The sequence below is a fragment of the Drosophila persimilis genome, unplaced genomic scaffold (assembly GCF_003286085.1).
Source record: "Drosophila persimilis strain 14011-0111.01,24,50 unplaced genomic scaffold, DperRS2 tig00000002-arrow-pilon, whole genome shotgun sequence".
Taxonomy (NCBI): Eukaryota; Metazoa; Arthropoda; class Insecta; order Diptera; family Drosophilidae; genus Drosophila; species Drosophila persimilis.
In genome coordinates, this window is record NW_020825289.1 from 13753076 (window position 1) to 13778843 (window position 25768).

The 25768-nt window shown below is 42.3% G+C and overlaps 3 protein-coding genes, 1 long non-coding RNA gene and 3 other non-coding genes across 8 annotated transcripts; 4 read left to right on the top strand and 3 right to left on the bottom strand.

Annotated features, from left to right (window-relative positions):
* Positions 1-61: 61 nt before the first annotated feature.
* Positions 62-4853, bottom strand: LOC6592662 (protein singed wings 2). Its single transcript, XM_002018350.2, has 5 exons — positions 4517-4853; positions 1675-1890; positions 1130-1604; positions 875-1054; positions 62-817 (listed from the first exon to the last, which is right to left on the bottom strand). The coding sequence occupies exons 1-5, from the start codon at positions 4597-4599 to the stop codon at positions 269-271; spliced, it is 1503 nt and encodes a 500-aa protein (XP_002018386.1). The 5' UTR covers positions 4600-4853; the 3' UTR covers positions 62-268.
* Positions 4854-5318: 465 nt separating this feature from the next.
* Positions 5319-7813, bottom strand: LOC6592661 (cytoplasmic phosphatidylinositol transfer protein 1). Its single transcript, XM_002018349.2, has 7 exons — positions 7698-7813; positions 7480-7628; positions 7329-7417; positions 6479-6486; positions 6346-6417; positions 6156-6285; positions 5319-6094 (listed from the first exon to the last, which is right to left on the bottom strand). The coding sequence occupies exons 1-7, from the start codon at positions 7746-7748 to the stop codon at positions 5763-5765; spliced, it is 831 nt and encodes a 276-aa protein (XP_002018385.1). The 5' UTR covers positions 7749-7813; the 3' UTR covers positions 5319-5762.
* Positions 7814-9077: 1264 nt separating this feature from the next.
* LOC113565040 lies at positions 9078-11915 on the top strand. The gene is made up of 12 exons (XR_003408407.1): positions 9078-9135; positions 9329-9459; positions 9632-9691; positions 9867-9914; positions 10109-10161; positions 10345-10390; positions 10572-10631; positions 10826-10881; positions 11066-11128; positions 11329-11372; positions 11568-11617; positions 11807-11915. It is a non-coding gene; the product is annotated as an uncharacterized LOC113565040 (long non-coding RNA).
* LOC6592657 lies at positions 9960-10044 on the top strand. Its single transcript, XR_047994.2, has one exon. It is a non-coding gene; the product is annotated as a small nucleolar RNA R38 (small nucleolar RNA).
* Positions 10193-10275, top strand: LOC6592944. The gene has a single exon (XR_047993.2). It is a non-coding gene; the product is annotated as a small nucleolar RNA R38 (small nucleolar RNA).
* Positions 10917-11000, top strand: LOC6592941. Its single transcript, XR_047990.2, has one exon. It is a non-coding gene; the product is annotated as a small nucleolar RNA R38 (small nucleolar RNA).
* An 859-nt stretch (positions 11916-12774) lies between the features above and the next one.
* LOC6592937 (protein FAM13A) lies at positions 12775-25325 on the bottom strand. 2 transcript variants are annotated; one of them, XM_026985052.1, is made up of 3 exons: positions 25147-25325; positions 15112-16899; positions 12775-13796 (listed from the first exon to the last, which is right to left on the bottom strand). In XM_026985052.1, the coding sequence occupies exons 2-3, from the start codon at positions 16891-16893 to the stop codon at positions 13089-13091; spliced, it is 2490 nt and encodes an 829-aa protein (XP_026840853.1). In that variant the 5' UTR covers positions 16894-16899; positions 25147-25325; the 3' UTR covers positions 12775-13088. The 2 variants fall into 2 exon arrangements, with proteins under 2 accessions (XP_026840853.1, XP_026840852.1); XM_026985051.1 differs by lacking the exon at positions 25147-25325 and adding an exon at positions 17505-17795.
* Between the last annotated feature and the right edge of the window lie 443 nt (positions 25326-25768).

The window sequence follows — 25768 nt, forward strand, 5'->3', positions numbered from 1 at the left end:
TTGATTTTAGCTTAAATATACATACATAAAATATATACCAAAAAGAAGATTATTTATATATGTATACACAATATACAATACATATACTATATACTCCCATATTGATATCCGAATCTACTTGTAGATTTTCAAAATAAACCCGCTCAAACCGTTGTTTGAGAAAATACTTTGAGGTCTTTGAGATGCCTTTTTCTAAGTATCTGTAACTATAACTATGACTCAAGCACCTACTTCTAACTCTACACATGTCTATATCTATTTAAGGCTATCACGGCATCTTCATGACTATCCAAGGAACACGGTTATAATACTTGTAGTGATAATAGTCGTAGGCAAGCTTTCCCAGAATGAGGATGATGAGGCTGGCCAGCACGCCGTTCAGCCAGTCGATGGGATGGATCTGCGTGCCACTCTCCGCACTCACGTTGCACATGTCCTGGCGGGTGAGGGTCAGCACCTTGGCCAGCCGCAGCTCGTCGTTCTGCATGTAGGTGCACGTCACATTCCAGGCATCCCTCACAATGTCCCGGTACTGGTTCAGTAGCTCGCGCAGCCGCATCCCAAACTTGCAGGTGCAGTGCCACGGATTCTTGCTGAGCAACAGCAGATTGGCGTTCTCATTGTCGTTCAGCGCATTGTCCAGTGCGTAGACATGCAGCTTCCTCAGGTTGTTGCCACGCAGGTTGAAGAGGCGGAAGTTCTGCAGCCAAAACGTGTTCTCCAGGTCGTCCACATTGGAGATGCGGTTGTTCTCCAGATGCACATCCACCACATGGCGGTAATGGGGATTATCCCGTAGCGGATTTATGTCGCTGATCTGGAAAGGGGAGGAGATTAGACTGTGGTCATTCAGACGCAACCATTTATCCCTTACCAGATTATCGTTGATGGTCAGCGTGGTTGTGTTCTCCGGCAGATAGGCGGGCAGGCTGTGGAATTGCATGTGGGAGCAATTGACCGTGTAGAGCGGAATATGGGTCCTGGGCAGGATGTGGTGCATCAGGCAGGTGCAGTTCCTCAGGTCCGGATGCGATTGGCACTCCTTCTTCAGCTCCTATGTGTCATTAATGGAATCAGTAAAGATTGGCTTAGATCTTAAGAAGAATTGTCCAGAGGCGCTAATGCTCACCAATTTGTAGTGCATCACCAGCAGCATCTGGCGCTCCTTGTACTTGCGATCGGTGCAGAGGAGCTCATCTCGGTCCACCACGAGACGCCCCTTCTCCGGCTGCAGTAGCATCCACTTGAAATTTCGCGTGCAGTTCCAGGGATTTCCGGCCAGGTAGAGCTGCTCAAAGGAGCGGGGGAGCAGCAGGGGACCGTCCAGCTGGATAAGCTGGTTCCAGCGCAGATCCAGGACCTTCAGAGTGTGCACTCGCTTGAAGGTGCGTGTCGAAATGTAGGAGAGATTCGTCCACGAGATGTTGATGCTCTGCAGATAGGACATTTCGGGAAATTCGAAGGCGAACTCCGTGAACCCACTGTACTCGATGGTCAGGACTCGCAGCCTGGGCAGCTTTTGCAACTCGCCCAGGAACCTGGATGTGTCCTTAGGCCAGCCGCACAGCAGCATTTGCTGGGCCGGCAGCGACTTTCCCAGCTTCCTTTAGTCAAAAAAGAGTCGATGGGAGAGTCATTTCATGAACATCGAGATGCTAACCATCTTATACTTACGCCAATGCCCCCAGGTTGTTCATGCCGCCATAGCATTTGAGGAGTCCGCTCCGGGTCAGTCTGGAACAGTTGCCCCCCGCTGCCTCTGGCACTGAGGTCCAGTTGAAGCAGCTCTGATTGTAGCCGGTGGGCATCCGCATGGTCGTGCTCGGTGTGGCCTCAATCGCTGTCGTCGTTGCCGTCTCATTGCTGTCAGCAGCGGTGACGTGGACGAGTCTGAAAAACCGTTAATTGGTAGGTAAATAAATCCACTCCCACTCCACATCTCTGCCCGAGAGCTACATATATATTTGGTCTATTTTTGGCTCCGTCAACCCTCTGGTATACAGATAGTTCCGTCGCACTGCGGATCCGGCGCGACTCTCGTTTAGGGCTTGATAAGCAGACGCCAGGTAGGTCTTGATTGCCTCGGGAAAGCACAGCCTCAGATAGAGGCTATGTAATTAGACCCAAAACTAGTCGTAGTAGGGTATATCGTATTGGTGAAAATATATCTAAATACCAGGCAGAAGATGACTTTATAAATATCCGCAACTGCTATAATTCTTTATCGTATAGTATTGTATGTTTCCCAACAAAGAAGGTATAAAATTTAGGCGGAAACAGTCCTTCTTCTCAAATAAATGAAGAATTACTTAAGGTTTCGGGTATCCCGAACTAGAATTTCTGATCGTGTTTGAGGTACTTCAAACTGCTCTAAACCGATTGACTTTGGTAATTATGTAGGCAAATATATCTATATCTAGAGTTGACGTTAGACCGTGGCACTACTCTCAAGTACGAGTATTTCTGCGTAGTATGGAATTATTTGCTCTGTCTATATGGCGGTTCTATTAGCGACCAGAGAGCCAAAGTATATCACATGATGCTCATTTAGCACGTACAGAGGTGGTAGATCTCTGTGTGACAACATTTCGGAGAGCTGTCAATGTTTACCAGGAATTATTTGGGAGAGATATAATCTTGAAGCTGGTTAAAGTCGTTGCTCTTTGAAATGCTGAACAATTGAAAGCTTTATATTACAAAGTTGGTTACATTACGATTGGAAAAAACACAAAAACACTTCCATTTACAGATTCAAAAATCTTATAAGCAAATAAATATACCATAATTATACAGATACAGAAAATTCATATATCAAACGACTTTTATATCCCGTCGATTTTTTTTATATTGTATACATATGTGTCTAACCCACAATTAGCAACTAATGGTAGCACTCGCTCGCCTTCGAGGTGTTAAAATGAACAATACACAATGTGAAATGTGGAATATAAGAATAGCATCAAAAATATTTACTTTATAAGCGACAAAAAAATTGAAGTTTGGTAGCAGCTTTGTTTGCATTCCAGTGGTAAAAATTTGTGAAGAATAAATATTTGAATATGGTGGGTATTTAACCATATAATACATACATACACATACATATATAATGCTACATGTGTGTCATGCTAGGGCACAATTGACACTCTTTCGTTAATTAACATTGGCAAATTCGAAAAGTACACAAAATGCCAAAGTCCAGACCTGAATTTAATATTTTTCCATTTTGTATGTTTATTTATCCGTTGAAGTTTCACTAACTTCATAATGGCACCCCATGGCGTATGATTAATAAAGATTCGTCTGAGACGCAGCAATGTCAAATTTTAATTGAAAAGTTTCACTTGAAGCGTTCTTTCCATTGAGTTCTGACGTCACAACAAGTGCCATGCCGTTTCATTTAGACAATCAAATCGGTTCGGTTCGGTTTGGTTCGGAAAGAGGTGGAGGTGGAAGAATAAAAGATCAAATTTATTGCCCATGGGATAAGTTGTTTATGGCAATGGGGGGCTCTAGAAAACTGTGAGATTGTATTCTACTATAGGGAAGTCCCGGACCACATATTATAATCGATATGAGGTCCAACAAAAAGTAATTTTTTATTTGGTTTCTTCTTCATACACACATCCATTCAATGCCTCTTACGAACTTACGTTGAATTGTATGTACAATTGAAACAAGTCTATCAATTCAACAATGAAAATATATCTGAATAAATCTACTTATGAACCCGCCACGACAGCGGCTGTCAATTGCCTTTGATTCGCTTTGAGCGGCACAGAGTAGCCAAGGGAAGCAAATTAGATCGGCAAAAGAGGCATTGAGTACGAGAATGATAATGCCTACCGAAATCCGTTCGTATTCCTATTTCAAATCTAAGAGTATTTTCGTGTTGTATGAGTTTGATAAATAAAATAAAACTAAACTTCTTGTGATAAGAATTTCAAAATAGAATATAAAAAAATATCACATTTCCCTTCCGTGAAATAAGGTAAGGTAAGACTTCGTTGTGTGGGGTGATAGATAAGTAAACGAGGAATACTCGTAACGCTCGCCGTGGCTGGGAATTCTGAAGAAGTTGCTACCTTTGAAATTTATGGCCCATATAAAATGGTCATATAAAAGTGTCAACAGAGATGACAAGAAGAACTACAAAAAGAAGCTCTATTAAAGGAGAACTTGAGTACATATAGTGGGCAACGTATATATTCAATTTTAGTAGACTTTGTACCAATCAGACTTTATATTAATCATAAAACGCAATCAGGATCCAATAAAGAGCGCTTTGATTTGGTTGCGACGATAAGTCACTTTGCATGGAATGGGCCGTATAAGCAGTTAAACATGGACAATAACCCACATATGGAGTGGCCCAGAATAGGATTTAGTGTGCTTATTAATAAACAACCTAGACACAGACGAGTTAAGGCCCCAGCGTGCTGTAAACAGTTGATAAGAGCCGCACATTTGCTTACATGACACTAAATTGCGCATACGCCGGGTATAACGCATGCTTTACCTCATCGAGACCATCAAGAGCACCGAAAGGGTGCTCACAGCCCACTTTTCGTTCATACACCCACGGATAGTTCGTCGTGCCATGATCTCTTTTCAACACAGGAACTCTATTTTAAGATTGTTTATGCAAATTCTGATATTTTCACTCGGAATATTCCATTGTCACAATCGTTGGTAGGCGAAATTTTGGGGAAATTTAAAGTACATCATTAAGTATTGTTTTAATTTCGCTCCGCAGGCATAGCGTTCCGGTGTTTAATCGGCACTCAATCCGCGGGTGTCTCTAGTATCTATGTAGGTTCTATGCTGTGTGCTGCTCTTCGCGCGCTTGAAGTTCAAATGAGGCGCGTTTGCGAATCGCTGGTGATTTTGTTGGTTCTTCCTCTTCCCCCACATTACTCTTTGACGCCAGAGATCTCCAGCCCCAAAACAGCTGTCCAGCAAAGAGAGGAGACAGAGAGAGAGCAAGTGAGAGAGCCACTGCCTGGGGGCTCGTTCCGAATAGAGCAGCTGTTTCGGATGGGGGTGACGTTGATTTACGATCAGTGTCAGGGTCGGTGTTCCGTTCTGTTCGGATCGGATCGCATTCGATTATATGCAATGTTGTTCCTGCAACATGTTGACTGAATCATCGTGACGAATCCACTACCTGGTTCACCACTCGCCGCCGGCTTTGGCATACAAATAGCCAATAATTTGTACATCCATTTGCCGACAAACAGATTTGGCTCATCGAATGTCTAATGTGGAAGATAAAAGTAATTAATAATCACATGCTTCATACGCATGCAGTCGTATGTATGTTGTTTTGTGAAACATCATTTTTATTAATGCTTCATACATTTGTACATCAAAATATGGATCGCACATTGATCAGAGCTAAACTAGGGAATATATAGTTAACAAAAACCGTTCATTAGACACGAATATAATGCTCAATATGTGTATAGATATATCTGTAGGTGCGGCTAACATTTGCTTAGCAAAGTGCTGAACTCTCTAGGTGATTAACAATCTATTAGGGTCTATTTGGGCTTGGACTTTCGGGTTTTGTGCTTGTATTCGCTTGCTATAATGCTCTTTGGACCAGTGAAATGCAATGATAGTATATATGAATATATATTCACATATGTTTGTAGGTACATATGTTTAACAGTTGCCTCTTATGCAGGTACACTCTTCCTGCCAATTGTCTACATTAAATTTTGGTATAACATTCACAAGAGCTGAAATCTCTTGACTTTTACTTAATCAACATCCTGAGTGGGCGTATTACGTCCATTGCTGCCACTACCACTCTGGGTGGGGGCATCGCCAGCTGCCTGCACCCTCTCATTGGTCTCGGCTTGTTTTTTGCGCTCGTAGTCACGCACATCCTCCAGGGTCATGCCGTGCCATTCGTCCAGCCAGGCAAAGGCCTGTCGATGTCCAAGCAGGAGTATGTCGCGAATGCCGCGCTGTATAAAATCCTCAACCTTTGTCTGCAAACCCCAGACCTCGAAGCTGGCATGGACCACCTTGTAGGAGCACATGATGGGCTTGTCCGTTTCCCGCCATCCCTCAATCAGCGGTCCGCGACCTGCAGATGGAACAAGCGATATTTTTTGGGGATCTGTCTTATGAACCGGGGGTCACTATACCTGTTTTTTCTGATTTGAAAAACTTGGGATCCTCCTCGCGCTTGTAATGCTTGGCGTTGAATTCATCGAAAGCTATGTCAGGGTGATCCACAGAGCGCACTTTCAGCTCCTCCTCAGTAAGATCCAGACACTATCAAGTAATTTTGTTATTGCTAAAGAGTTCTGCTTCAGCATTTGGATAAATTCTCACGTTTTCTGTGGTGCCATTGTTGTCCTCATACTTCGTCTTGATGAGGACATGCAACTTGGGTATGAAGGAGCACTGTAAATAGGGGGATAATTGGTCAGCGGAGGACAACCAAAAATAAGCTTTGTCCAATTACCGTATATTCTACATGGCGTACGTGGCATTACCAATTACAGTTCCATTATAGCACATGAAAATTTAATGAGAGAAACAAAAAACCAATCAATAATTTACTCTAAATATATTGCAAGCGTGTCTAATGTCTATAATTAGCGATAAAACGATTTATAAATAAACCGCAGCAAAGCTGAAATACAAATCGAATGCCAATTATATAGCGACGGGTGCTTATAGCGATATAAATATGGGTGTCCATGCTTAAAATACAAATGTTTATAGATAAAGGAATCTGATTCGGCAATGTTTTGATAGGAATCATAATGCTGTCCCTAACTGATTTTATAAACTTTACACGATGTCAACGAACCAAAAACCAAACAAGTTCACGGGAGCTAAGAGCTAAGAGAACATGGGGACTCATGTGTAATCTGATTTTATCAGAGCGGAAGAATGCGATGGGAATTGTGACATTTGCTAACAATTTGGCAAACGCTGATTGGAACCGAGTCGCCGATGAAAATGGAGCCACCATGAAAATGATATCAGCTGCTCGAATGCCTAGAAAGGTGACGTATTGGTGGCATGACAAGTGTGCGTACGAGTTTATGGGGGGCTTTATCGGTAGACATAACCCCCCCACATACACGGCCCTGATATCTCCGAATTGCTTTGGCCCAACGCATGATGCTCTAAGAACGGACAAGGCTGTCACCATATGGCTACAGCAGAAATAGTAATCGAATGCAATGCTAATGATAAACACTAGGTACGTGTGCTGGGGCCTCCTCGGAGGAGAAGGGTAGATACCCGAGTTGTCGCCTTGAAAACAGACACCCCAATGGATGCGCACGCCCAGTCCCACTCACCTGTTAGTGTGTAGGGATAGTAATTCCAGGACTTCTCTATCACATAGAAAACGCGCGGGCAGATTGCTTGCACCCAGTAAGGCAGTCGACTGTTTTGGGGGAGAATCTTTCATTAGCTGCCAAAAAACTATTCAAATCGTGCGATTCTCACCTCGACAAGTGGATGTGTTTCTCTGTGTACTGGCCCTTGCCATGGACGGCATCTTCACAGGGTCTGTTCTCCACCACCTCAACACCCTCTCCTTCCTCGGATTGCTCCAGACTATGGCGTGCTATCATATACAGCTGACCAATCTTGTACTATAGAATTATGAAATAAAATCATAAATTTGATTTCTGTCACTGGCGGGAAATTATGGATATGCTCACCTCCTCCACGGTTAGCGGCATGCACACGCGATATTCCCTCGTCAACACCATGTCAAAGCGTTTAAAACCGCGGCTTCACAGAAAGTTCCAGTTACGCAAAAGTAGCGCCACAAAAACACGACCAGCCAGTCGAACCAACAACAAATGAAATTAGGGATGTTGAATATATACAGAAATATAATCGATATATCGATATATATTTTTGTTGATAATATATTTTTTGGACTGCAAAATATTTATATTTCTGTGAAATCCCACTGCTACACAATTATTCTCTTCTTTCAACTCGTTAGAACCAATATGTAGTTGATACTTGCAGTGTTGAAGAAAAACCGATATTTATCTGCGATAAGCGCCTGTTGAATGTGGCAAACATTCATAGCAGACACAATCAGTAATACAGTCAGTGGACAATTATTGTACACTTATTTAACGCTTTTAATATTTTATATATGCTGTTTTTTAACCTATATTAAGTCAAATTAGGTTGAGGAGGCAAATAGTACCATGTAATAAAATTCATTTTGGGGAATTTGTTATGGATCTTTTTTGTTTAAACCACATTTTTTAAGCAATCCAATAAAAAAGAAGTACTTAAAATCAGACAGTCTTGTAAACAATTGATTCACCTATCGAATAAAATTATGTGGGCATGGCTAAATATTCTATCTAGCTAATAATATTCGACGGAATATCAAAATCGAGGAATATGGAAAATATAACTTGAATTCGTCAGTACTTTTTGAAAATGAGACCGTATATTTTGGTATTTATTTGAATCGGATAGAATCGGTGATAACCGGTCCACAACAATGAGTCCCATTCCATGCACACATACCCTGGGGGAAATGAATGTTACAGAATTGTGAATACGTTTGTCTTCCAAGGCTCAGGATCGAGATAAATATATACAAGATACTAATAATACACATGAATTAGTCAAAAACATATCAATTTGAGAAAAGGTCTTAATAAATTACGTTTGATCTTCATATAAAATTAGCGAAATAGGGTGCACAAAGGCCTATACACGCATCATGTCTTCAAATACCAGCAACATTGCGACTCTTTTTTTTGTTGAACTTTTTCGTTTAACCCTTTTTTTACAATAAAAGCAAGGACTAAAAACTATCCAATCTTTTAGAAAATTAATTCATTAATCGTATAAAATTATGTGGGCACGGCTAAATGTGCTATATAGCTAGTAATATTCAACGGAATATAAAAAACGAGGAATATGTAAAACGAACTTCAATTCGTCAGTATATTTACGGTATATTTTTTAATTGAAATGGTATTATTTGGTATATTTCTGAGGGACAGACCGTATATACATATAAGTACATATATAAGATAAGAACGTATATTCTTTCTATTTCCGCCCCCGGCCATCAGCAGTTCACTTTTTCCGTAAATTTGCAATAATTTCAACCAAATGGTAAGTTGTAGAAAAAGAAAAAAGAGTGTAAATAAATGTGTGTTTCCATGATGTTTTTCGTATACCGCCCCAGTCTGAACAGACGTGTTGATTGGTTTTAAATTCTGATTACAAATGCCACATGCTGATGAGCATTTTTTCTCGAATTTGATGAAAGTATAATTAAATGTTATATCTCTCATTGCATTTACAGAACGCAGAACGAAAGCGGTCGCTTGCATTGTCTGCAGTTTGATGCTGATTAAAATGTTGTCCAAGATTATTATGGAGAATCCACCGGCCTGGTGCTGCTGTGGTCCCACGTGTTGCCGGAGCAATAGTAAGGTTAGTTTCGTTCGGAAATGGATGTGAAGTTTTTGTTTCTATGATGCTAAATATATACCGCCCCAGTCGGAAGAATAATGTCGATTGGATTTTTGTACTGATGCTTCAGTAATTTAGCTATCGTGAAAAATCGCACATGGATTGGATTTAACCTCATTCTGTTCGTTTTCAGTGGCACCTACTGTACTCTCGCAACAGCGATGTCAAGACTGTCTGCAAGCCATGATCAAAGGTGAATAAAAACATCCACTACGCACAATCCGATGTACTTTCTGTGATGACAAACCAAATAGACAAGCATATAACCGAATAATTATGTTGATTCTCAAACGACTGACTCTAGAAAGTACTTCGAGTGCTCAAAAATGTTTGAAAATGTGCTAATGCTAATGTATGGCTCTTTACAGGTGGTTCAGCCTGAGGAAATTCTGGGAAGAGCAACTTCTTTTTAAATGGTAAGCAATCATCAGTATAAATATTTACATATCTGTAGGTACCCCCTTAGGCAATGATGAACACCTTATTTAAGCCAAACAGTTATCCCTGTCATAAGATAAATTGATGATGCATTAAGCTGATCTTTCAAACTGTCTTGGCTAGTATTTCAACAAATTCCATTTGTGTTAACTCGACATTCTCTTCCTTACAGATTCCACTTCCATTACCGAATCGTGGAACGAAAAAACCCGCCCCTGATTTAAGGTAAGTTAGAGCACATGGCATCCATCAGTTATTCTGTTTATGATGAACACCTTATTTAAGCCAAACAGTTATCCCTGTCATAAGAATAATTGATGATGAAGTAAGCTGATGAAATTCGCCTAAAATAATACTCCATGTAGATGTGTGTGTATACCTATTGAAAACGCATTTTCTTTTTTGCAGAATTGTTGCAACCAATAATGATGTGATGGTGGCCTAAGAAAATTGGGTAAGTTTCGTATCTCTGAATGGTTCTTTATCATGATCATGATGTTTTTGAATACCGCCCCAGTCGGAGAAATTATGTCGATTGGTTATATTTGCTGATACACTCAAATTGTTATGTACTACATGTTATTTCATTAAAAGTTCGATTAATTTATTAACTTTGATTATATTGTATCTTGCAGAAACCTCGGCTACTCCTTCGTTCGGTTGTTGTTCAGCTCAGACAGTCCCATAGAGATGAGGTGTGTATATATATATATTTATAATCCTTTGACCATATATTTACTCTGATGACAAACCTATAGACAAGCATATAACTGAATTTATGTGTGTTGCAACATTTACTCGACTGAATCCCTTACATTGAACAAACTAATGGTAGTTACTACTACTAAATTCGAATTTTATTAATCGGTAATATGTATATTTATTTTAGAAGTTACTCCTTGTGGACCCAGTAGCGGATTGAGGTCAGGGCGATTGCTTTTTAAGGTTAGTAAATACTGATGAGTGCCACTAAATAAAGGAAATCTCTATGATGAGCACTTTTTAAAGCCAAACAGTTATCCCTGTCATAAAAACAATTGATGATATACTAAACTGACAAAGCTATTTTCTTTATTTAGACAAGGTCTTTGTGGAATATTTAAATAACAATTAGTTTATTTCATTTTAGATAAGAAATAGCATGCGGCCTTCATCTACAGGAATCAAAATTACTATTTTGAATGAATGAATGGTAAGCTTTCCCCACTTATTTAATGTTTTAAATGTAGTAAAAAGTAGGACACTCTCATGATGTTCTTAGATACCGCCCCAGTCGGAGAAATTATGTCGATTGGTTTATTTAGCTGATAGTTCCTATATCTAACATTATATATTATTATGTTAAATATTGAGAAGAATTTGTATTAATGCTATTCTTATTTACATTTACAGGCTTTATTTTGGGAAGATTCTGGAGGAAACCAATTTAATTTGAGGTAGGTTTCATCTTGCTTAAGTTCTGTAGGGAAAAGTAAAAGTAGGGCACTCATGTGATGTTTTTAGATACCGCCCCAGTCGGAGAAATGATGTCGATTGGTTTATTTAGCTGATATTTTCAATTTTTACCCATCCATTGTTGAATTATGCTCTTCAATACGTACTTATGTTATTGTTTTTTTTTACATTTCCAGTTTGAACCATTGATGCATGGATTGTGGCATGGCCCTCTTGTGAGCTAATGGTACGTAATATTTAATTTGTTGACCCTCCGCTGATTCCATTTCATGACGAATACCTTGACAAGCATATACCTGAATGTTTATGTCGAATACACACTTGACTGATCCCCAAGCACACCCATCCACCCCCTCCGCTCAATGTGATTCATTCGCAATCAGTAACTGATTCGTATCTTATCCTTTTATTGTAGCCAGTGGCAGAATTCTGGAGAACATCGACTGACTAAAAACTACCACAATTATTCCGTGAATGTTATTCCTAATTGATGAATAAAAACAAAAGTTTTACTTGTAATATAACGTGATATATTTTATTTTGCATATTATGTATAGACATTCAATCTGTTCAGTTGTCGAAGGAGATACATACGTTTAATGCTACAAAAATTGCTTCCTTCTTTCGATTAGACCCAATCGTGTGGGCTACACATAAGAATATTCCATTTGTAAATGTTGACCTTTATATAAGTGGTACATATGCGTACAGTACAGTACAGTACAATATATACTTTTGTATTCAATATTCATACATATATGGTATGTAAATATACATACATATATGCGTACGTTGTTACATATGTAAGGGTTGGGGCTTTATGTATTTGTAAATATATTCAGAAGGGTTACGATACACGTTCAAAAAACTCAACAAAGCAAATCAATTTCCCAGGCACTTGGCCTGCACTCGATACAAACTCGACTCGGCTCGACTTCCGTTTCCGCTTCTGATGTCAACGAAACTGCCAACGTCAAATGCCAGAGGAAGCTTTTGATTCAACGCACAGCTAGTATAGGTAGGGTAGGGGCTGGGGGTAGTGCTGTTCTATAAATGGCACTAGTTTAGATATCGATATAAGATATTTCATACTACCAGACAACATTTATAAAGAGTTTGTTCTGCTTTTACCTCTGCCTCACTAAATCTAAATCATTAGAAACTAAAGCAAAGTCGGGAGTATCCCGAGAGAGATGAATTTATGTTCGAATCAATGGAAAATGGAAATCTAACACATTTTTTAGCATCAACGATGACTAACAGAAAGAAGATGAGTGAGAGGTGTAAATTCCGAGTGGAAGTTTCAAGGATATACTACATACGGACGAGAGAGTCCCAATCAAATGTCTTTCGGTTAGGTAAGCCTTCTCCGCCAGTCGTCGATTTCTGTAACATTTCTCTTCTTTTTATTCGTATTATTCATAGGTGTTTTCAAAAAACAATAAGGAATCAACAATATTCATAAAATGTATCATTATAGAATATATGGTAAAATGTAAATCTAAAAACTACACATCTATAATAATATCTGTATAAATGTATGGGGTAGGGGGCGGGTATTGGGATATGCATACACACATCCAACCGAGTATATAGGTATGTTTTTTTGCATTTGGTTTTTGTGGGTATGAAATAAATAATTATCGCATGCAGGTGAATAGATGTTGATCGAAAGACTGATAGATTGAGGCTCAAGGCTAGTGGCCAATGTGCTTCTTGATCAGGGCCTGCAGCAGTCGGACCTTGCCCTTCTTCTCTTTGTACTGGGCGTAGGTCTCCGTCTCAAGGGACCTTCGATCCTGCTTCAGCATCTTGCGGCCGTTCTGCTCCTCGAACAGCGACTCGTACTCGCGTATGGTGGCCTTCAGCACGGCCTTCTCGTCGCGCACCCGCTCCAGCTGCTCCCACAGCTGGTCCAGGCTCAGTGCGGATATGTTCTCGCTGGAAGACTCCGTCGATCCAGCCGCCGTCGCTGGCGCTGGCGCTGCTGGACCCGTGGTGGTGGTGGTCGACTCATCAGAGGAAGCGTTCTGCGTGAGGGTATTTGGCGCCATCGAGTCGCTGGGTGAGTTGGTGGTCTCTGTGCTGTTGTTCGATGAATACTGCAGTGGTGTGGAGGTCGACTCGAAGACCATAGCCTCGTGCTCCAGGATGGTGGGCAGCTCCGGCACCCCAGTGCCAGTTCCGAACATAACAGTGCGGGCAACCAGACGCTTTAGCTGACGGTAACGATCGTACAGGGGCCGGGCCGCATCGCGCTCTTCCTTGTTTATGGGATGGCCGTAGAGATTCTCAAAATACAGCAGACCATGCTGGACGGCGGTCTTTTCCTGCACCAGTTGATCAGCGGTCAGTTCCTCCAGCTGCCCGGAGCGGTGGCCATTGGTGCGCTTCTCGTTGAGATTCTGCAATGGAAAGACGAGGGTGAGTACAGTGCAAAGGTGATCATTGGATCAATGAAATCAATATGAAAATGACACTTCAAAGCCACAGAAGCCCCCAAAAAGCAAAAAACTGATAAAAGCCCCAAAGCGGGACGTAAACAACACAATCTATCAGCGCCACTGCATGGGGCATTATTTCATTGGGTCTCATGACAAACAGACAACAATCCGCGCGAGACGCCAAAAGGCCCAAAACAGAAATAGAAATAAGTGTAGAACTTTCGTAAACAGTCGCAAGAGCAGAGAAAACATTGCATTATATGCACAATATGCCTCTGTCTGGGCGGAAAGGCACTTTTGTGGCTGCTCTAACCATCTAGCCATAACCAATCCACATACATATCCTCCTATACTATCCTATCCTCCACCCCTAACCTTCCATACGTCCAATCATTCTTGGCACAAACTCAATTTCGAGCGGATTCCTTTCGGCCCACCATGACTAACGTATCATTAATTTGTCAATCGAGAAAGCAGCGCAGAAGAAGGAGGCCTGTCCTACCCAAATGCCGTAAACACATTCATATTTGTGTGTCTGTGCTCTGCTATTGGAATATAAATAGAAATCTCATAAAACACTTATATAAAAGAAGCCTCCCCAAATTGGATAAAATACATTTGTGCGGGTTCTAGAAGCCATACCCTACCACTTGGGGATGTGCGATGAAACATTGTAAATGAACAATTTTCTTTTTCAAAAAAGCTCTCTACCGAGGATCCAGTATAAAATTATAAAAAGATTCAAATTAAATAATAATGAAATGTCATAATCTCTATGAATAGACATATGATATTGTGGCTATACTTTGGATAATGATACATCTATTTCGATTGATTTCTATCATGATACTGAAATACAATCTTTCTGCATAGCAAAGTACTTTCGATAATAAATAAAAACCCCATTTAAAAGCACTCTTGTCACGGCATAAACACGTCGATCAACCGCCGAAATTCGTTTTTTTCCTCCCCAGACGAATTTGTTTGTGTTTGAGCGGAAAATTTCGTTTTGTTTTGCTGTTTTCCCGTGCTGCTCTGACAATGAGGCAAGATCAAAGTTATTGCCAAATTGCTAAGCATGTCACTGGCTGCTGATGCCGCTGCTGCGACGGCTGCTCTCGAGACAATCCACATACAACAATCGTGGATCTGTGGCTCTCTGACGTCTGCTCCACTTGTTAATTGCCATTAAAATCTGCGTCTGTCTCGTGACAAGAGTGCGCGAAAGAGATGGGGATCGTCGATGGAGGATGATCTAAGAGAGAGTGATCCGTACCTGCTCGATTTCAGCGAGGGTGGCCTTCATGCGCTCCAGCTTCTTGGCCGCCTCCTGGCACCCGGAGCCGCCGGCACCGCCACCTCCGCCCAGCTTGAGGCTGAGGGCAGCAATGGGATCAGTCTTGAGCTCGTGTCGCTCCTTCCGCAGCTTGCTCAACTCGGCCAAGGCGTTCTTCACGTACTTGTCGTTGAGGCGCTCTGCCTGCGAGGGGCGATAGCCGAGCCGCTGCTCGAGTGCGTCCTCCAACTGGACGAGCTTCTTCTTGAGCACGGTGACCCGTCGGCCGATGGACTTGAGGCGCTCCTCCGGCGTCTGGAAGGCCACCATCATGGCGGGGAGCACCTGCTGCATCACGTCGCGGGTGCGCATGTTCTCCAGCGAACTGAAAGCGCGCACCGCGTCCATCGTCTCCAGGCAGTCCATATCCTCGCAGCCATGCAACTGCACGCTGGTTGCTTGCTTGGGCAGCGCTTGCGGATAGGGCATCACCTTGGCCAGTTGGGCGGCTGCATCGATGTTGCCGCCGACGTGGGGTCGGGAGTGAGCGTAGCGTCGGCTTAGCACGGGGGCGGGCTCATCCCCACGCTCCCACGGCAACGATTCCTGGGCCGAGGTGAGGTCCGGGTTCTGCTGCTGTTGGTGCTGCGGCGGCTTGGCCTTGACGGGTGTGGGCGTGGTGTCGTCGCTGCCCGCCGAGGAGCTCGTTGTGGGTGTGGGCGAGATGTTGGAGCTTCTCTTCGAAGGTTGCTGCTGGAGCTGTTGCTGGTGGAAGTCGATCAGATTGTTGTCGTTGTGATCGGAAGCGGAGGAAGACGAGTTGGACTGCTGCTGTTGCGACTGCTGCTTCCTGCTGCTGATGAAACCGCGACGCTCGTACTTCAGGGCGGACAAGTCGTACTTATAGGCGCTCTGCTCGTCCCGCCTGGAGGGCAGATACTTGCCTCCGACTCCTCCGCTACCGCTGCCCTTCTTGGTGACGCCGGACTTGCGGCCTGGTGGCAGACGGGACTTACAGAAGCGTTCACTGCTCCTTCGGCGCTCGTGCTCGCACTCGCTGTCGTCACTGGCCTCCCGCTGCTGGCGGGCAGGACTGGTCTCCGAGCGTGGACGCTCCTTGGAGCCCTGAACGATCTGGACCTCAATCGAGAGATTGGCCAGCGATGCGTTGTTCTCGCCGCCCTCCGGCTCCTGTGGCTGGGACTGGCCCTGGGACTGCTGTTCGCGCTCAAACTCCAGACAGTAGTTGGCGTAGCTGGCGGTGCGCTCAAAGTCCTCCGACGAGACGCGACGAATGACCTCGCATTGGGCCTCCAGCAGGTGGGCGGCCGCTGTCTTGGGGTCGCTGGGTGCGTGGCCCTGTGCTGGATCCGTGAGAAGCTCCTCGCTGTTGCTGCGCTGCAGTTTGCGGTCCTGTCCAAAGACAGAGCTGCTGTCGAGGCGCTCCTTGCGCTTGCGGGATGACTTCTGCCATTCCAGCGGATTGATGATCTCAGGGAGATAAGTAGAGTTGAACTTTGGCTGTGGGGCGGCGCTGTTTAGATGTTTCTTGGCATCCGACGCCAAAGAAACCTTGGTCCTTTCGGGACTCTTCTGCTGGCGTACAGCGACTGCTGCCTCATGGCACTGGGTGGGGGCCGCCTTGGGTGCGGACGATGACGAGGAGGCTGACGATGATGAAGATGAATCTGAGACTGCACTGCCGCACGAGGCGGTAGACGATGATGAACCGGTGAGACGACTCAGGTCGTCTTCGTTCAGCCCAGTTGTGGGATGGCGCATGCCGCACTGCAAAGGGGGAAGAGAGAGGGAAATGGTGAGTAAAATTATTATATAAAGAACTAAAGAGGTAAATAATTAAACAGTTTCTCAAATGTCATACTATCCACAACCCTCTTTCCATTAAGTGAGTTAATAAAGGTCTGGCACTACGTGTCGTATGAGTAATGTTTTGTTAAAACATTTATTTTGTGCCCCGTCACGACCCATCATCAAGTGCTGCCTCGAACCCCTTGAACTGGGCTTCGTCGATTGAAGAAAATCTTTCTAGTTTTCAGTTTCCAGATGACTGTTATATAAGTCACACACGATCCCCATAAATAATTCATAGACTTTGGTCGGAAAAAGTCAGGTTTCCTTAAGTAACCAAAGAAAAATCAAAGTTTCTTTGCGACTTGTGTAATCAAATGATGAAATAATAAATTGGATCAATATTGAATGTTGACTAATTGAAGATAAATTCAATCAAATAGTTATTCAACAATTTGAATGTAAAAATACTTAACGACATTTGACATTTGAATGAATTAATTAAATAATTTAGGCACATTTTGGATTACCAAAAAAATTCTTAAAGTATTATAAAAGAGGAATATATTATTTTGTATATTTACCAAAAAATATGTAATAATTTTGGGCGTCATTTTGGTATGGTTTAATAATAATATATTGTATTTGTATATGTAGGTTGGTTGGTTGCCTAATCTCTATGGGAATCAGTCTAGCGGTGGGTCTGGGATTATCACAAGAATTATTGCACTCGAGGCGCCTCGATCACGTTCAATCGCTTGATTTGAATATACTTTGGTCGGTATAATCTTATAAATGTAATAAAAATGTCATCGCTTGAATTACGCTCAATAAATTTCAATTGAATTTAATTGAATATTTCCTTTCCCGGTCCTTTTTTTTTTTTTTTTTTGGTAAAACACAGTATTGTCTTCTTCTTTATGTTTAAAACAGACTACATGTCTCTGGATCGTGTTTGTTTTTACAAGATTTTCTTTCGATATTTCACATATATTAATTATATTTCTTTTGGGCTTTTGGCTTTGGACGTTGCCGCTGCCGACCGCACGGTGGAGAAGGAGGAGGAGGAGGAGAGAACCGTTTGCCGTTGCTTTCTCTGGGCGCACCGAATTACTATTAAATTGATTTCAGCCCCGACCTCGGGAATTATATGCGAAAATCTCGAGAGCCGAGCAACGGCAGCAGTGGCAGAGCGATAACTTGGGAGAACGGGAGGGAGAGAGCGCGCCTGCGCATGGCCAATGTTATTGTCGATCGCTGCAGCGCCTGCTGTGGGGGTGAGCAGGAGAGAGAGATAGAAGGTGCGAAAATGAAATGCAAACAGAGCAGAATTTGTCCAAGCAAGACGTATCAATACAAGGTGAGATATTCTTTTAAAGCTCTCTCACGGTAGTCGCCTACTTGTATAGTTGCAGCGCATTCACACGCAGAGCACAGAGAGAGCGGCGAATCATCTCACCTTGTATTCAATACAACTTTTGTGTGCTTTTCTTACCGGTACTCTCTTCCGCTGCAGACACTAGACAGAGGCAGACAATAGGGGGCTTCTCTGTATGTGTGTTTGTGTTTGTTTGAGAGTTTAAAAATAAATCTGGCACTTGGGGCGCACAAAATTAGCAGGAGCTCCACACTTTATGGTCATATTAATGAAATGAATTAATTTATTCACTTGTTTACTCCCCCGTGTGCACCGACAGAGCAAACAGCCGATGCGGCTCAAGCGCTATTATCGATTGATCGATTGGCATTTTGGCACTCGTTAAAGCTCTACGTACAGGTAACGGCACTTCAGCAAACAAAACGAAAACAACCGAAATAAAAGTGTCAACGGTGTGTACATACACAAATACTTGTTCAAGAATAAATTTCAAGTGCAATGTCACGGCAGATCAATGCAGCAGCAGAGCAGAGGCAAAAGCAGAACTGCAGCAGAGCAGCGCAGCGCAGCAGCGCCTGGAACACTTACTGTCTGGCCTCTCTCTCTGCCTGCGTCTGCCTGTGAAAACAACTGAGTCATCTCTCTCTCTTCTAGGTTAACCGAATTTCAGACGAACAGAGAGCAGCTCCCCTGGAGTCTGTGCGTGAGTCAATCAACTCTTTCGTCAGCCAGAACGCCACAAACCAATTGAAGCCCTCGCGCCCTCTAGTGACGTCAATGGAGAGCGTGATCGAAAGCTTACGGCAAAGCAAACATCGGCTTGGAAGGACTCCCACCCTCCTCTCCGTCTCTGTTGTGGAGGCGGCGCGTGCAAGGTATTTTCAACTGGAATTAGTTGTTATCAAATTAATTAGACAACGGAAAGGGGAATTTGTTCGAGGAATTTTTTGGCGCAGACAGCGACAGGTTTAAAGCCCCAGTCCCCCGTCTAATGGCACCGCAATGGATAATGAATGGGACTGCAATCGATTTCTGCAAACTTAACGGAAGAATGTCTATAAATTGGTCTCTTCTTTGAATTATAAAATTATCAAAGAATTTCATTGACACATTTTGAGGTTTAATGGAATATTTAAAAGGATTTCTTCTTGAAGGTATACATTATTCCCAGATAATTTCGTGTGTTTTCTCTTCAGTAAATATTCGAAACAAATGCAGATATTATTAATTCACCTTATGACGTAGGAACATAGCTGTGGTGCGTGGGTGGTTATTGGAATGCCATAAATCTACGCTTCATCGTCATATGGGCCAGACTATCGTACGTACGATATGATTGTCATCATTGTGGCTGCCTTTCTCATCCAATTGTTTATGCAATAAAAATTGTGTACGGAGAATTGTGTACTTCCATATGGAAGTACATGACTCAGTCCCACAAAAGATCATATCGGATAGGAATCGAAAGTACTGGGGCCCGCAAGCCACTAAAAGCCACCGAGTGAACCGCAAAAAAGCATTACCACTTGGCCAATCATCTGGCATTTGTGGCGGACAGCAGCTGCCGAATGAATTGTCACAGAAATGTGCTTTTGTTTTCAGATAAAGATATCTAATAGGCCATGTTTTCCCACAAAAACCAATGGGACGGGGAATAATCGATAAGAATCTGTCGTCATGAAGTATTTATGGACACAACCATAGAGGAATTAGGAATTACAATTCTGGTTAAAGCAATCGACTCTTGACCTGAGAGAGCTTTCGAATGGGTTCCTCTCTCGTGTATTATCCACTTTCACTAGGAGAAGTTCTGGTCAAAATTAAGTACGGAATCTGATAGATATGCAAGCCTATCCCGCTTCCACATTCCGGCACTGAATCCTATTCCAAAAGCGAAGAAGGTCGCATAATTGACACAATAAATGGTGGAGTACCAGCCACGCGCTGAAGCCAAAATGTTTACATGCAAAAACGGAACGAAAACAAAGTCAGGGGCACAATGGCATGGGATTTATGGGGCTTTTGTCGAGTGGGGGGTTGACTGCTTAACAACAGGCCACACAGCACAGGGGAAGCCGTCTCCGTCTCACGGAGATGCTAAAAATGGACCACGCGGCATATGCGCGATCCCTCGCAATGCCCGAGAGGTGAGATTTGCGCATTTTAACAAGCCCGTGCGAAAACGGCACTCGTCGGCATTTGGATCTCGGAGAATGGTGGGAGTACACGGGTGATGAGGCTATTAAACGTCGTACAAATATTGAAAAGTCATTTTCACCGGCTACAAGTACGAGTATTATGTTGATAAGAGCTCCACTCGGATCTACCTGGTAACATCCAAAACAGCCACAGACCGCCTAGCGCCGCCCGGGACCGGCTCGAACCGGTAGCAAACCGGTGACTGACTGCAACGCAACCCAAGATACATACAGCCCAAGATATCACGCTCTTGATCCGCACGAATCCACATTACTCTCTATTATTCTACGGCTCTCCCTATCAGAGTGGGTCGGATTGGGTTAGCAGTTTCAGTTTTCGCCTAAATTGTATCAACAATTTTGATATGACGCTAGCTTTTAGGAAGGTCTCTCGAAATGGGGCTCTCTAGACTCGTAAACACGACTAGCCCCAGCGCTAGCCTTAGCCGTAGCCGTAGCCATGTTGACATTTCATCAATTTGAGTGCCTCGGGGGCTTGGGAGCTCGGGAATTTGGTAACCGAGCAGTTGACAGAGCACTAATGAGTGTTTACGGGTATTTTCCGCTACATACTTAGCTTTATTGATTTCCCTATAGTTTGTCTGGGAAAGTGCTTAATTATACATTTTGTATCTGTTCAGCGCTCTTTCTTTTAACTAATAACCATTTTAGAGTCTAGAGTAAACTACAAAGCATTTAGTTGTCTAAGGTCTACTGTTAAAGGTATCTGGTCTAGACTTCTGATTAAAGCAATCTGTAAGGAACATTTCAATCTTAGGAATGGGATCGAAACTGATTTGAGGAGTGTGAGGAAAGAACGTGAAGAACCTTCTTAAAGAGCCTTATCTGCTTCCCGACTATAGCTCGTTCGGTCATCATTCATTTCCGAATGAACAATTCCATTAAAAACGGTGAAATAAAGAATGGAACTTCCCCAGTGCCAAGGGAACCCAACGAACAGCACGTACCTCTAATGGATATCGTGTATATTTATGTGCTATTTATAAAATCGTAATTGAACGACAATTAATCACACTGACTGATAAGATATGGGGAGAACGATCAACGTGAACACTGATACGATAGATAGTGTGTTAAATTTATGTACTTCCTCGGGAATTTCGACCATCTCGAGTGCTGCCCCCTCTCCGTTCTATTTTAGGCAATCGGAAAAATCAATGAAATCAAGAAACAATTTCATTCTTTCTCCACCGCAAATCGCATCAATCACTGTGCTATCGACTAAACAAGTGACTACCTGGCTAATGGTACCCATCGCTCTCTCGACCTTCTTTCACCCTACAACCAGGCCACCCCGCTGCCTACCCACCACTCACTTATGTACGTCAATCTGTCGGTTAACGTCAGCCACATGTTGCGAGCTTTTGGTTTTGCTGCAGTTTAAGGATTGCGCAACGGTAAGCGGAACCACTCAAAGAACGCAGCAAAGAGACAGGTCAGAGGTCAGGAAGAGACCTGCTGTCATTCCCAGTCATTCGAGTGTGGAAATGTCAGTTGGAAGTGGAATATTACGCGAAATGCAAATGCGAACACACACACACAGAAATGTAATGAAGCGTGCCGCCGAAAGCAAAAGTAAAAGCAAATGCTAAAAACACCGAAAACAAAGGTAAACGAAGCAAAATGAAAAGGTGGGAGGGGAGGGGAAAAGGAGAGGGGAGTGGGAGGCATAATTTGCTCAGCAAAAATACATACAAAATACCGCACTTTGTATACCCTCTAATAACACTATTGGATCCCTTTAGAGCTTTAAATATCTATAAAATGCTATCAATTTTGAGACAAATCCAGCTCTGTTCTTTGTATATCTTTTGTCTAAAAGTATACGACTCTTTCTAGAAAGGCTATGCAAATTGATTGACAAATGAGGGAAAAGGTGAGCAAAGAAAACCAGAAGGAGAGGCATGGAACGGGTGAAAATAGAACAAAAATAAACTCGCGTTCAAAAGAACTTTCATAATTGTCGGGAATTGACTTGGGAATGAGGCATGGGATGCAATCAGAGCCACAAACAAAATCTATTGCTGGGCAAAGTACAGCCCACTCTTTCTCTCTCTTTGGCTCCGTAATTGCTCTCTCTCTCTCGCTCCTGAGGGATTTTAGCTTTTCTGACGTAATTCGTAATTACTGTTTGATCAACTTCTGTTGTTGTTTTTGTTATTGTTGCGTTTTCAATCAATTTACAAATTCCATTCCTTTTTTCGCTCACTTTTCATCCATTCCGTTCGCTTTTCGTTAAAATCAATCAATTTCAATTGATTACAAAATAGAGGAACAAAACCAACAACAACAAAAGATGGGAATTTCTTTTTCCAGTTTCGTGAACTTTGCCAACTCGTCGCATACACATATACATATACTATAAATATAAATATATATAAATAATAAAGGAGGATGTATGTACATATGTACGATGTGGGCACGATATTTGCAATAATTTACGAGCCATGCGAAATTTGAACAGGTTTTTGTGCCATTTAAATGTTTCTTTTATTTGGTTTTGTTTCACTTTTAATTTAAAACACTTAAGTTTCGAAGCATATTCCCTTGAATTGAAATGTCTTGCTCTCTGCTCGGCGTGTGTCAGATGACAACCAAGCCAACCTATTCGAGAACACATGACTCGCGGCAAGGCCCGTGCCACACTCGTGACCAACTAAATGGACGAGATGCACAAGCGACATATGTACATAGAAATGATACATATATCAATAGAATGAATACTGATCTTTGAAGGTATCTTTAGTATCTAACATAATCCATGTGTGGGAGTTTTTGGCTTAGAAAGCTTTAACTGTCCTAATAAAAACATACTCTAAAAGTCAAATGCAATAATCAAACAGTTGTGTTAGATAAACCCTAGATATAATTCCCTTTCCTATGCCTATAGATGGTACACTCGTCCATCCTCTTTCATAAAATCCATCCAGTTCCAATCAATAACTATTGACATTCCCGTCGAGTCCAATGCTAATCCCCCGCTAATTATATTCCCATGGTGAAATTCGTTTCGGTTTGGGGTCTTTACAAACACAGTGTTCTCTGAAAATAAACGAAAACTGTTCAGTAGAGCAGGCCGCGTCGTGCGAAGTACAAATTTAAACAAACCTATAAATAACCCAGACAAAAATTGATCGTTTACACATTGAACTCTCTGATGGCGCTCTAAAAATAGAGATTTTCACGCAATTTGGTCGATGATTTCGTTCGCTAATCCGATTACTTGTTAATTGAGTTTGGCAGACGCCATAATCGAATTGTGCATCCCCAGACAGACACGACACTCCACGCTACTCCATGCCTCTCCATTCCCATTTCCATCTCCAACAAACCTTAATTGCCTTTACACGCAATTATTTATTCAAACACAACTAAATCCCGGGGCATTGGCTGACAAAATAGTTTGTTTTTTGGGTCAACACGCCACGTCAGGGAATATGACATGACTATTGGAATTATCCTGGAAAGACAAAGGTGGCAAAGAGGCTAAGAGGGTGGGGGAGTGGGGGAGTGCCTGAAAGCAGGCAACACAATTCTTGCCACAACAATTCAGGTGAATACAAACAAAACGCATGGAATGGAGAGGAGAGGAGGCTTCACTGTGGCACTCTATTCTCTAAATGTATGTACAGCCATAATCTATGACTCAAACAGTAAACGAAGAAGAGCAGAGCAGAGCAGAGCAACAAATATGTACAAATAAGTTGGAAAAAGGCAATAAACAAAGCGCACGACAAAAACAGAAAACAGAACAGAACAAAATGAATCGATGGAATGGGGAATGGGAAAGAAGTGGGCAATGGCAATCAGACCAGGAATGCGAGTTTAATGGAAAAATCAGTGGCAAATGTTACCAAGATAACGTATTTTGTTTGTCATAGACAAATACGATATGCATACAATAAATGTAGGGTATTAATAGAGCTATTGTTTACGTAGTACTTGCAGAATTCATGGTGTATGTAGTAAGTATTTGTGTGAATTGTGTAATAGATCGCAAATCGAATGAAATCTTTGCAAAAGCTTTTTGCAATTCGGGCCTTCTGTTTAATGCAGGTATATCTCGCCCACAATATGGATATCAGCAGGGGAAGGGGATTTTCTTGTCAACAGGCCAAAGCCAGCTCTGCCAGATGAGATTTTCTTTTTGGAAATTACTGGACGTCTGAAAATATGCAATGGTTGCCAGTGCCTGAGGTGATCCGATTACGTTGGCAACTTTTTCCATTGCCCTGGCCACATGTGTTAATTCCTTTATGAGAGCGTAATAAGATCGTAATAGTCTATGCAAATATTTGACCAGCAATCAACCATAATTACGGCGGACAGGTGCGAAATATATAAATAAAGACGTCCAAATGGTGAGGTGTAGACTACTATATGTTCTCTCTCTGAGAAAAATTGTTTATTTGAAAATATCATTAAAGTATTGTTTTCATTTGTGTGGAAATGCAAGTGGAGATATTTCTCCGAGTAAAGTTCAATGCACTATTTTGATGATAACAAAGCTACATATGAAATATGATATTAAATCTAAGTAGACAAAAATCTACACGGTACGTTACTCTAGTACTAGTACTTGTGCATATTATATATTCTATATTTATTTATATCTGCAATTATACTTACAATGCAAGCCTTAACGGACTTCCAAAGATTTCTCGCAAAGTCTTCAATCTTGCTGGTTTTTCCCCGTACGTTCGCCAGTTGCACGACGTTTCCTTTTAGAGCTTTGGGGAGTAAGGCAAGAGGGAGGAGTAACCCAAGAACGATGAATAGAGTTTCCGGGAAATCGGTGCACGCACAAAGTCACTTATCACGCCTGCTAACCGGACACCTGTGGGCGATGGCACATGCAGGAGTGCAGGGAGAGATTTCCACGAATCGGCTAGAGCCGTGTTTCTAGGGGAACCGAACCGAACAATTAAGCCGTGCCGCTAGACAGTCACATTGCCGATGATCCCAAAAAATACACACACGAACAAGCGGCAAGCGTTTGTGCCGGTTGGCTATTATCTATTGTCCGTCTGTTATTGTATCCCGGTTATCCTCTCCAACCAGGATTTCTGTTAACTTTGGTATTCTAGCTTTTTTCCGTTCAATCTGTTGTTGTTTGTTGTTGGTCCAAGACTATCTCTTATCGCTCTCTCTCTCTCTCTGTCTCTCTGCCTGTCTATCTGTCAGAGTCTCTTCTTCGCGCTTCCACGCCAACAAATCCGATGTTTATTCGCTCTTGAGTTTGATTTTTTTC